Source organism: Schistocerca gregaria, chromosome 10 (genome assembly GCF_023897955.1).
Source record: "Schistocerca gregaria isolate iqSchGreg1 chromosome 10, iqSchGreg1.2, whole genome shotgun sequence".
NCBI lineage: Eukaryota > Metazoa > Arthropoda > Insecta > Orthoptera > Acrididae > Schistocerca > Schistocerca gregaria.
The window spans coordinates 200,653,344-200,666,429 of NC_064929.1; the positions used below are offsets into that span (position 1 = coordinate 200,653,344).

The window sequence follows — 13,086 nt, forward strand, 5'->3', positions numbered from 1 at the left end:
GTTGAAGAGTGGGCCTTGATGAACTTGTGGACAGGATGCCACGAAGAATACAGACATGCATCAATGCAAGAGGTCATGCTACGGGGTATTACAGGTACCTGTGTGTACAGCAATCTGGATCACCACCTCTGAAGGTCTGGCGGTATGGTGGTACAACATGCAATGTATGGTTTTCATGAGCAATAAAAATGGCAGAAATGATGTTTATGTTGATCTCTATTCCAATTTTCTGTACAGGTTCCAGTGCTATCGGAACCGAGGTAATTCAAAACTTTTTTTGATGTGTGTATATATCGGATATTCGAAAATTTTCGTTAGAGACTTCTAGGGCTTGTAGAGGGCAGCGAGTACAGAACATTTTGCATAGAAAGCAATGTCCGTTCGACGACGGTTTCAGTTCAGATGTGTAACGCGTCCACGTTTACTGTGGGAAAGAGAAAAGTCTCAGAGCTGCTTGTCCTGGAATGCAGAGACGACCTGTACTACGTCACACGCTCACCTGGTGTCACTTAACGTCTACAAAGTTTAATTTACGTGCCTCCCGTAGAGAGCGAGTAGCATCTGGTCTGCTGGTACGAGTTCTGGCCGCTGGACTAGAAACTAAAGAGACACGTGAGGTGGGATGGAGAGTGTATATCAAAACATGCTTTGTAGCTACAGTGTGTGTAACAACGTTGGTAGTCGCCACATCGAGCAGCTGTTATAATCCATCAGTACTGTTCTATACGTGCAATACGCTGGGTTTCTGTTTGCTTTGAAACAATGTTTAAGTGTTAATATAAACAAAAACAAGGTCCCGGGAGTAGACAACATTACATTAGAACTACTGACAGCCTTGGGAGAGCCAGTCCTGACAAACTCTACCATCTGGTGAGCAAGATGAACGAGACAGGCGAAATTCCCTCAGACTTCAAGAAGAATATAATAATTCCAATCCCAAAGAAAGCGGGTGTTGACAGATGTGAAAAATACCGAACTATCAATTTAATAAGTCACAGCTGGAAATACTAACGCGAATTCTTTACAGTCGAATGGAAAAAATGGTAGAAACCGACCTCGGGGAAGATCAGTTTGGATTCCGTACAAACATTGGAACACGTGAGGCAATACTGACCCTACGACTTATCTTAGAAGAAAGATTAAGGAAAGACAAAGCTACGTTTCTAGCATTTGTAGACTTAGAGAAAGCTTTTTACGATGTTGACGGGTATACTCTCTTTCAAATTCTGAAGGTGGCAGGGGTAAAATACAAGGAGCGAAAGGCTATTTACAATTTGTACAGAAAGCAGATGGCAGTTATAAGAGTCGAGGGACATGAAAGGGAAGCATTGGTAGGGAAGGGAGTGAGACAGGGTTGTAGCCTATCCCCGATGCTATTCAATCTGTATATTGAGCAAGCAGTAAAGGAAACAAAAGAAAAGTTCGGAGTAGGTATTAAAATCCATGGAGGAGAAATAAAAACTCTGAGGTTCGCCGATGATATTGTAATTCTGTCAGAGACAGCAAAGGACTTGGAAGAGCAGTTGAACGGAATGGACAGTGTCTTGAAAGGAGGGTATAAAATGAACATCAACAAAGGAAAAACGAGGATAATGGAATGTAGTCGAATTCAATCAGGCGATGCTGAGGGAATTAGATTAGGAAATGAGAAGCTTAAAGTAGTAAATGAGTTTTGCTATTTGGGGAGCAAAATAACTAATGATGGTCGAAGAAGAGAGGATATAAAATGTAGACTGGCAGTTGGCAAGGAAAGCGTTTCTGAAGAAGAGAAATTTGGTAACATCGAGTATTGATTTAAGTGTCAGGAAGTCGCTTCTGAAAGTATTTGTATGGAGTGTAGCCATGTATGGAAGTGAAACATGGACGATAAATAGTTGGTACAAGAAAATAATAGAAGCTTTCGAAATGTGGTGCTACAGAAGAATGCTGAAGATTAGATGCGTAGATCACATAACTAATGAGGAGGTATTGAATAGAATTGCGGAGGAGTTTGTGGCACAACTTGACTAAAAGAAGGGATCGGTTGGTAGGGCATGTTCTGAGGCATCAAGGGATCACCAGTTTAGTACTGGAGGGCAGTTGGAGGGTAAAAATCGTAAAGAGAGACCAAGAGATGAATACACTAAGCAGATTCAGAAAGCTGTAGGACGCAGTAGGTACTGGGAGATGAAGAAGCTTGCACAGGATAGAGTAGCATGGAGAGCTGCATCAAACCAGTCTCAGGACTGAAGACCACAACAACAAACAACAACAATAAACAAATGTGCTTAAGTCATATGTTTGCTTTCGAACTTTCATCTTTAGTTGTACTGCGTCACGCCTAATTCAGTTCCTCAGGCGGAAGTGGACGAGTAAAAATCTGAACTGAAGCAGTCCTAGAATGGCACCGGTACGTTTACGGACATTGGTTCGTATTCAAAATATGATGTACTCACTCCCTTCGATAAGTTCTAGAAGTTTGTATCGGGTACTTCCGAACATCCTGTACAATTTTTTTCCGATCCGTTTAATATACTCCACGCACAGGGTTGTTTCTTTCTGTCGTTTCCGCCTAAATGTGGGAAGGCAGTCTGCATTTTATTGTTTATTTCTTTGTGGTGGGTCTTCCCCCTTCTACCTTCCCTGCTCCCTCCTCCACATACTCCATCTCGCCGCTTCTTCCTCCCACCCACCGTAATGCAGCCTTCTGGTAATCTTTTGAAATATTCTCATTCCATGGCACCCATCGCAAGCTGTGTCAGACTACTGGATACAACGGAATGGTGAAGAGTACTGAGTACTGACGTGGCTGGAATACTTACTGAGTTTGCAGTACTTGAGGGCAGCCTCGTAGTCCTTCAGCATCAGCGCAGACAGGAACTGCGGAAACAAAGAAAAATATACTGTCATGTCGGGCATATAGGCTCAGTTAAAGCAGTAATCTATAACATCCGTATTACCAGGCGACTGGAGCTCAGGACCTGGTACGAGCTATAGGTTTCCTGTCTAATGGCTTGCAAAAGGGAAGCAAAAATTTGATGTGCAATATTTCGCGTAATTGCTAACTGATTCAATAATTTAAAATACTGTAACAATGTAATCATTAAGAGATATACACTGATAAGCCAAAACATTATGCCCACTGCCCACAGCGGCGGTGGATGTCGCCTGGTGACGTTGCGGGCATGTGAAGCAGTGACGAAAGTATGTAAGCGGAGCGGAAACGGACGGGGGATCGCCCTAGCGAAGATATGGGCTGAAAATGGGGAAATTATTGAGATAAGCGACTTTGAGGCAAACAGAGCTTGGATTGTGTGTACAGGTTCAGCTGCCCATGCAGCTTCAACACGATACCACAGTTCATCAAGAGTAGTGACTGGCGTATTGTGACGAGCCAGTTGCTCGGCCACCATTGACCAGACGTTTTCAATTGGTGAGAGATCTGGAGAATGTGCTGGCCAGAGCAGCAGTCGAACATTTTCTGTATCCAGAAAGGCCCGTACAGGACCTGCAGCATGCGGTCGTGCATTATCCTGCGAAATGTACGGTTTCGCAGGGATCGAATGAATGGTAGAGCCCCGGGTCGTAACACATCTGAAATGTAACGTCCACTGTTCAGAGTGCCGTCAATGCGAACAAGAGGTGACCGAGACGTGTATCCGATGGCACCCCATACCATCACGCCGAGTTATACGACAGTATGGCGATGACGAATACACGCTTCCAATGTGCGTTCACCGCGATGTCGCCAAACACGGATGCGACCATCACGATGCTGTAAACAGAACCTGGATTCATCATTCGTGCACCCAGGTTCGTCGTCGAGTACACCATCGCAGGCGCTCTTGTCTGTGATGCAGCGTCAAGGGTAACCGCAGCCACGTTCTCCGAGCTGATAGTCCGTGCTGCTGGAAACGTCGTCGAACTGTTCGTGCACACGGTTGTTGTCTTGCAAACTTCCCCATCTGTTGACTTACGGATCGCGACGTGGCTGCACGATCCGTTACAGCCATGCGGATAAGATGCCTGTCATCTCGACTGCTAGTGATACGAGGCCGTTGGGATTCAGCACAGCATTCAGTATTACCCTCCTGAGCCCACCGATTCCATATTCTGCCAACAGTCATTGGATCTCGACCAAAGCGGGCAGCAATGTTGCGATACGATAAACCGCAATCGCGATAGGCTACAATCCGACGTTTATCAAAGTCTTAAACGTGACGGTACGCATTTCTCCTCCTTACACGAGACATCACAATAACGTTTCACCAGGCAACGCTGGTTAACTGCTGTTTGTGTATGAGAAATCGGTTGGAAACTTTTATCGTGTCAGCACGTTGCAGGTGTCGCAACCAGCGCCAACCTTGTGTGAATGCTCTGAAAAGCTAATCATTTGCATAATAGAGCATCTTCTTCCTGTCGGTTAAATTGCGCGTCTGTAGCACGTCATCTTCGTGGTGTAGCAATTTTAATGGCCAGTAGTGTACTGTGGAAATGCAGTATATCTGCAAAGCAGACTGCTTACAACACCAATCGTTGTGACAGATGCTGGAATACCGCTGAAGTGTGTGGCATCCGAACAAACAGCGCTAACAGGGGATATCGCACGTGTACACAGAAGGGCAGTACATAAGTATAGTCTGCCGGTAAACTGAAGAACGAGCGAGCGAGTCCCCACTCTGCCAACCCAGCTACGTCACGAGGCGCTTCTACAGGCTGTTTCACAAACGTAGTACCGGCCCTGACACGGCACGCGCTTCAAATCTGTGGCGACGCCGTGTACAGATACGTCTCGGCTGCGTTCATGTTTAGACAAATGTATTACGGCCATAAGGAATACAAAAAAAAAAAAAACGATAGCCTCTTCCGAAACACAACATTATAGAGCAAATAATATTAAGATAAGTATGGAAATCAGGATTATGCTACAAACATAGGACCGAATGCCCGTTCATGTGAATGTATTGTATGTTTCTCTATTACTATTCGTAAAACGAACCCCATATAATGCAACCAATCTTTATAATTAAGGCTTGTTCTTAAAAGGTAGAAGTTTTATTTGAAAGACTGCATTGAAAATTAACAATTTTTGCAACAGGAAGAGTGTTTAAAAAGTAACCAGAAATTTATAATTTTGTGTGTTGTATTAGTCCGATTTGCAGTACTTTTTTGTCACTGTCGTCGTAAACATGTCTCAAAAGTATGTGTACAATGTTATGCGTATTGGGTATTTACTCTGTTGTCAGCTGTCAAAAAGCTTACATGTGTTTTGGTAGCATCAACCATTGTTTGTTCTGTATAAAAACAAATTAGAGAATCTGTATTAAATTTTGTTATAGGAATGGAATAAAGTGTACGGGATTTTTAGAAATGTTAAATATTGCTTTTGGTGGGCCTATTATGAGTGAACCAAGGGCATACAAGTGGTATAAACATTTAAAAGCAGGCCTTAAAGGACAGCTGTCTTACAAGCATGGCTGGGATTAAAAATGCACAGTTAAGTGACCTATAAACTATCACGAAGAAACAGTTTCTAAAGAATTTCGCTAATTGGAAAAAGCACTGCCACAAGTGTATAGTATGTAATGGGGGATATTTTGAAGAGAATAACATTGCTGTAGATTAACAAATAAAGTTCTTACCAAATAATAATAATTAATATGTGAACGCACCTCGTATGTCAAGCTTTTTGCTTAGAAGTCCAAAATCGATGTACATGTTTCGAAGAAAATTTCAGCAGTGTTTAGAATAGCTATTGAGCACATATTTCGAGCAATATGTCTAAGAATCAGGTGAATAGTGACCGAAATAGAGATTTAGCGTTCCATAAGCATCAAAGGTTTAATGTGATTTTAAAACTGTCTGTAACGATAGGTTTCCTCCCAAGATTATTAGTTTCCCGTCGTGGCGATTCCACTAAACCATGCGGCTTATTTTCGCGTTCCTTCCGTATGCGTCCTATTGGATGAAGCTGACGTTTGCATAAATTTCAGCCCTTTGATTGGGACTGGTAACATCAGCCAACAGTTCTTTTTGGTTCGCCTCTTCAATACACGCTGTAGTAACGCTCGTATTCTGCTCATTTTCTTGCAATGCTAGACGATTATACATCACTTCCGGATATCAAAGTATATCAGTAAGTATACAAAGTCAACTGACTCATACTGGCAACTAAGGTCCCACAAACGACGTATATCACTGCATGCCGATCTACTCCGCGACACAGGTAACGGCCGACAGATTTTGGGTGCCCCTGTAGGCCAGTGGCAGCGTTCTTCTGGGAAAGCCCACTTCCTCCACCAAAAGCAATGCTCGCTCTTGAGTTTACAGACAGACTATAACAGGTTTCTTTGAACCATGGCGGAATGCCACAGAGATGGCGGAAAAACTGAACTGGCGACAGCGTACTTCCATAGTATGAAGAACAAATATTAAGTGAAGACTCTAGGACTGTGCTACAGCTTCCAATGTGTCACTCTGCATGGACTGCGTGAAGACAAGATTAACCTGACAATTCCTGGCAGATTAAAACTGTGTTCTGGACCGCACACCAACCTTGGACCTTTGCCGTTGTCAGGCAAGCGCTCTACCCATTCACCTATCCAAGAACGATTCCTCAAAGCTTTATTCTCGCCAGTACCTCGTCTCCTATATTCCACACTTCACAGAAGCTCGCCTATAGACCGTATGGGATCAGCATTTTTGGGAGAAATGATACTGCATAGACTTGGCTTAGCTACAGACTGGGAAGGTGGTTTCCAAACGGAATTTTCACCCTGCATCGTACTGTGCACTGATTTGACACTTCTTAAATGTGGATAGAGCACTCGCTCGCGAAAAGCAAAAGTCTCGGGTTCGATTCCAAGTAACAGCACACAGTTTTAATCTGACTGAAGGTTTCACATCAGCGCACCCTCTGCTGCCTAGTGAAAATTCACTCTGAAAGATAAGGATAGTTACAGTTCACACAGAAGTTTACGAGCAGTCAGTCTTCACGTATTTCACAGACTAACAGAACCTGAAGAAATAGGAGTACGTGAATAGGAAGCATACTACGTCACACATGTAGAAGGGGAGTCACAGAAGATGTCGTACAAGTGTCGAAACGTTCTTGCGCTGCCAACGCAGAGAGAGAGAGAGAGAGAGAGAGAGAGAGAGAGGGACCCTGAGTTATTACAGAATGCGGATGTATAAAAAAACTAATTTATATCGAGGTCTAAGGAAAAAGGAAAGCAGTATTTCGGCTCTGAAGCGTAAAATGGATTAAGAGTCTAAATCCAGGACATTAATCTTTCTGCCAGTTGGGCAAACTCTTTGAGCAAAACAAAGCCCTCCAAAACGTGTTTCTTATCCCCTCACGGGAGCAAACAAAGGGGAGCGAACAAAGGCGTTGGGAGTGGTCTGTAGGCGGGGATTTAGCAACGGGCGGCTATCCACTCCTGTTCCTGGACGCAGTGGTTCTAGCAAATTCTTGCCGTCCGTTAATCTACCTCTTTTCCCCTTTGTCTTCACTCCGGATTAAATCTCATAGGCGTTCTTAACACATCACAGGGCTGCTCCATCAAATACATTCAATGCCATAAAGTCAAGGGGTCTTAAAACTCCATCAAGAACAATGTGAGCAGGGAGCACTGCACAAAATAAACTCTTCCAAGAAGCATTTGACTAGTTACCACAAAAACGCAAAAAAAAAATCTGATCATACAGCTCATCAAACGACGATTTATTGGTAGGGAGGGTCACTATGTTATCTTGGATGGAGAGTCATTGATAGATGTGGAAATATCAGGTATACCTCAGGGAAGAGTGTTGGAACCATTGCTGTTTGCGCTGTATGTCAGTAACCTGGAAGAGAATATTAATAGATATCTCAGACTTTTAATGCATTAAGTCTTCATCTACTACTACCAAACCTGACAACGCCTCACAACTGCTTAATATGTACTGGAATTGGATATAGCTCCCAGTCTCCTTCCGCTCCCTCTCTTTGTTCGTCTCCACTGCCCCCTCTCGCTGTGCATCTTCACCGTCCACCTCTGTTTGTCCACCTCCTCTTCCTCCCGCTCACTCTGAACATTACTTGCCCCCTCTCTGTCCATCTCCTCGTTCCCAATATCGCATCTCCTCCTTACCCGTAACTCTTGCTGTCGATCTCTTCCTCTCTCCTCTACGTATCCCCTTTCTGTCCATCTCCTTTTCCCCCATCTCTCTGACATTGAGCTTTGTTTATTGTTATTGCAAACAAAACCTTGATTAGGAATATAGGTCGCTTAAAATGGGTCGATAGATCGGCTTGGAGTATTGGTATACTGGGTATGAGAGAGACATCTAATGCTGATGGATCTTCCAGGACAATGGCTCCATTGACAGTATTTCACACAAGGGCATACCCAGGATACCCCCTAGAACTTAGAACTTCTTAAACCTAACTAACCTAAGGACATCACACACATCCATGCCCGAGGCAGGATTCGAACCTGCGACCGTAGCAGCAGAGTGGTTCCGTGCTCAAGCGCCTAGAACCGCTCGGCCACCGTGGCCGCTTACGTTTCTGTCTGGCACGTAGATAGCTAACACATACCCACGAGAAAAGTCGCGGCCATTCTAGTGATCTCGGTACGTTATTCTGTCTGGCATTTGTTCGAGAAAAGTCGTGAATATTCCACTGTTTTCTTGTACAGAGAACCTTCGATACGTAGTGTTATAAATAGACTATTAGCCGAATGGGAAGCTAGTTTACACTCGGAGGCAGAAATAGTAAGGCTGAAGAATGAATAAGTAAAAAGTCCTAGTTGTAGCAAGTGCAAATGTGAAGATTAGTCAAGAGTGAGATTGATCAGTTGATTGTGAAGTATTAATAATGGTAATTCATTTTAATTTCTCAGTAAAAATTTGGTACGGGACTCTGTTGAACACTCACCGTGACATTAATTGTCCTGTTGACGATGTAATTAATCAATTTTCCAGGAAGAATAGGCGCATAGCAGTCATCATTTAAGGAAGAAAACCACAGTTATAAATTTTTTATATCATGAGAAGGCATTGTCTTGTATGTGTGTATAATCAGTTTGTATACGTGTATAATCAGTTTCTTAAACTTTCCATGTGACTTGATTATTTTTTATTACGGTAGAAGTAAACGTATTTCAAATATCTTAAGCGGCCCGTCCTTGAGATTTTTCTGTATCCGCCACGTACCACTGAAGTATGGCCTTGCGTTGCTCAAACGACAGCCCTACTTCATTCATTGCTGCACTGTCCTCTGATCGAAAACGCGTGCCAAGATCTGTTTAGAAAACAAAGGACTACGCTACCGTGCAAAATTGTAACGCTATGTCATTTAGTTCCAAAGATATTAACTATAAGGAGTGTCTACATTTTTCTGGACCCCTCTCTCGTTTCCACAGAGTATACAATTAGTTACATTTGGTTTTTATAAATTTTAGTTTTCATTATTTCAATTTCAATATTTCTCTAAGTTTAAAGTTCTGTTTCACGACACATTTCACATGCGCAACACAGGGCCAACCAACAGTCAGTTTTGCTCAGCAGTTGATTACCATATTTAAAGCTCACGTTCCACGAGGAGACAGTTTTTGAAAAAAAAGAGTAGTCATTATTTTCCTTAATACATAAAGTGTTATAGAAAACTTGCACCATTACTTATGGAAACGTAGTTCTTGCATTCACAGCGACAGATTTGCACCTGGCGGCCAAAATTGGAACTATTTTTTAAGTGTAAATACGTTGAATATCATATCTAAAGCTAACGTTCCACGAGGAGAAAGCTTTTGAAAAAAAGAATAGCCATTATTTTCATTAATACATAAACTGTTATAGAAAACTTACACTATTACATATGGAAACGTAGTTCTTGCATTCACAGCGCCAGATTTGCGCCTGGTGGCCAAAATTGGAACTATTTTTTCAGCGTAAATACGTTGAGCATCATATCTAAAGCTAAAGTTCCATGAGGAGAAAGTTTTTGAAAAAAAGAATGGTAATCGTTTTCATTAATACATAAACTGTTATAGAAAACTTGCACCATTATACATGAAAACGTAGTTCTTGCATTCATAGCGCCAGATTTGCACTTGGCGGCGAAAATTGGAACTAGTTATTCTTTTTTTTTTCAGCTTAAATCGCTTCCGCATTAAAGCATTAGAATGTCCACCGATTTTCGCTGCCACTGGATAATTACAACCCACACTGAACATCTGTACGTAGCTGCACTTACAGCAACTGGGCAGCTGTGGATGAAATTTGTTTCATAGGCTCCAGGCGAATGCAGGTTTCTAGCTTCACAGCGCAGTGTGGCCGAGTATCGAAAGAGAAGCGCAGTGGGCTCGCGATACGATCGACACAGCCTGTTCACTCGTACAGTTTAGCTTGTCCAGTGCTGTAGAACGCATCGGCCGCGTCTTGTTGACATCGGCAGAGACAACGCAGCCAGCCGTTTAGGACATACGCGCCTCAGCTCCGAGCCTTTCCGGTATTAGCGGAACTTGGTAAGTCGACAGCTTTCTGGAAATTTAAAACAAAGGACGCTTTCGCAACATAGCTTAACGAAAGAAAGATCTGTAATTTGCTATGAACAGATACTTATTTGTTTTAAATTATGACTTCAAATTATAATCAGAATCATTTGTATGCAATACGACTTACCGTGTACCAAAGGATACCAAGATTCTTTCACAGTACTTCCTACTGTTGACGTTGTAGAGTTCGGGTCCATATAATGAACAAATCAAAACTAACTCGGGAGAAATATTGTTAAGCTAGGCGGTATCGTTAGGATTACTTTAATAAAGTTACGAACATCTGACATCTTCACTGTGCGTATGTACTCTACGGGTCTGTGAGTTGTTGTTTCTGTATTTGATCCACGTAACATGCAACTTACTTCACTTATATCGAAATCAAATACAAATTAAAACTTATGGCAAATACAATTTATTCAGAAGCAATTTTTTTTCTGGATCCTTTCTTTGTCAACTCTTTTCTTCGAAACCTGATGGCTACGTATGTCGCCAGCTGATATAGGAATGTTCCTGTGATCGATATATCTTAGGAATACTGAAGGATATATTTAACTGCATAAAGACTGATCCTAAACTGGATGTTCCAGACAATGTCTTATTATTCTAAATGTCCCGCAATAGCTCGTCTGATGTAGAGCATACGAGTGTGTGTTGCAGTAATTGCTGAAAGACTATGCATATCGACTGGTCGTCCGTCATACTTAGATGTAATTTAATTTACAGCTGTCACTATCAAACATTGACATTTGTATGTCATTTTGTGCATATTGCTACATTATCAAACACGAACATGTGTTCTCACAACATAAAATATGCCCGAGGGTTATGCAGTTTGCTTTACTGTCTCCACTGTGTTGCTTTTCTATACAGAGTGTTCAGAAATTTCCTTTACAAACTTTGAATATAGGAGTGAGTACATAATATTTTCAGTAAGAACCTATGCCCAGAAACGTACCGTTTCCGCTCCATGATAGTTTCGATTCAGATGTTTAATTCATCCACTCCTGCTTGAGGAACTAAATTACGCGTGACGCAGTGGGAAAGAATTGTTCACCTGCAAAGGAGACCGCGTATAGGACACTGGTACGACTTACTCTTGAGTGCTGGTCGAGTTTTTGGGATTCGAACCAGGCCGGATTGAAGAAAGAAACGGAAGTAATTCAGAGGTGGACTGCTAGATTTGTTACCGGTAGGTTCGAACAACACGCAAGTGTTAGGGAGATGCTACGGGAACTCAACGGGAATCCCTGGAGAGAAAACGACGTTCGTTTCGGGAAATACTATTGAGAAAACTTAGAAAACCGGCATTTGAAGCTGTCAAACGATTCTATTGCCGCGTACATAGCGCGCAAGGACCACGAAGATAAGATACGAGAAGACGGGCCTCGTACGGAGGAATATACTTAATCCTTGGCGCTACAGCCCATGTACAGCCTTGGCTCTCTGATGATCACAGCCCAATCCCGACGATTTTCTGCTCGTTTTCTCCATCTCCTGACTCCAGTATTCCTCAAATCATTTTCCACATCCTCCAGCCATCGTTTCCGGGGTCTCCCTTTGCTCCTTTTGCCACCTGGATTTCCTGTGCGAAACTTATTTGTCGGCTCGATCCTCGCTCTGCATGGCCCAGCCATCTCAATCTGTAACCCTTAATTTCAGTCACCAAGTCAGGATTTCTATACAGTTATTAAAGTTCCTTGTTTCTCCTTATTCTTCACTGCCCCGCCTCATACACGGCTCCAAAAGTCTATCTTAATATTTTTCTCTCCCATCTTCTCAAGAGCTCTTGTTCTGCTTCAGTCGTTTTCCATGTTTCTGAGCCATACATTACCACCGGTATTATGACTGTTCGATAGACAGCCACCTTCGATTTTCTGCTCAGGCTACGTGACTGAAGGATATTGATCAGCCGCCAGTAATAACTCTTTTCTGCCGCAGTCCTAGATTTTACTTCTTTTCTTATTCTCCTGTCCTCCGTAACCAGCACTCCCAGGTATTGGATCTTCTCACATCTCTCATAATTGCCTCTCTTCAACTTAATATATTTCTCTTCAACAACAGCATTTTGCAAAAATGGTTCAATGGCTCTGAGCACTATGAGACTTAACATCTGAGATCATCAGTCCGCTAGACTTAGAACTACTTAAAGCTAACTAACCTGAGGACATCACAAATATCCATGCCCGAGACAGGATTCGAACCTGCGATCGTAGCAGTCGCGTGGTTCCGGACTGAGGCGCCTAGAACCACTCGCCCACAGGGGCCGGCAGCATTTTTCCTCGAAGCAAAGAGATAGTGTGTTTTTGTGTTGTTTACTCTAACTCCCAACTGTTCTGTCTCCTTTTCCAATGTGTTAAATCCTTCTTCCATTTCTTCCAAACTTCTAGACAGTATACACACATCAGCATAAGCTAAATTTTGGTGCATATGTTATCAATCTCCACCCTTCGCATCACTCTCTCCAACTCTATGTTGAAGAGTAGCGTGGACAATACATCGCCCTGTCTTAATCCTTGGTTGACTTCATATTCTTTAGAAAGTTTTCCTTCTACTTTCACCTGGCATT

General features: G+C 42.6%; 1 protein-coding gene across 1 annotated transcript in view; it reads right to left on the reverse strand.

Moving 5' to 3' along the window:
* Window positions 1-13,086, reverse strand: part of LOC126293719 (uncharacterized) — a 180,607-nt gene that overhangs the window by 52,971 nt on the left and 114,550 nt on the right. Inside the window, exon 3 of the mRNA XM_049987031.1 lies at window positions 2,802-2,859. Coding sequence (XP_049842988.1) covers window positions 2,802-2,859 — 58 coding nt within the window. The remainder of the gene's footprint in view (window positions 1-2,801; window positions 2,860-13,086) is intronic.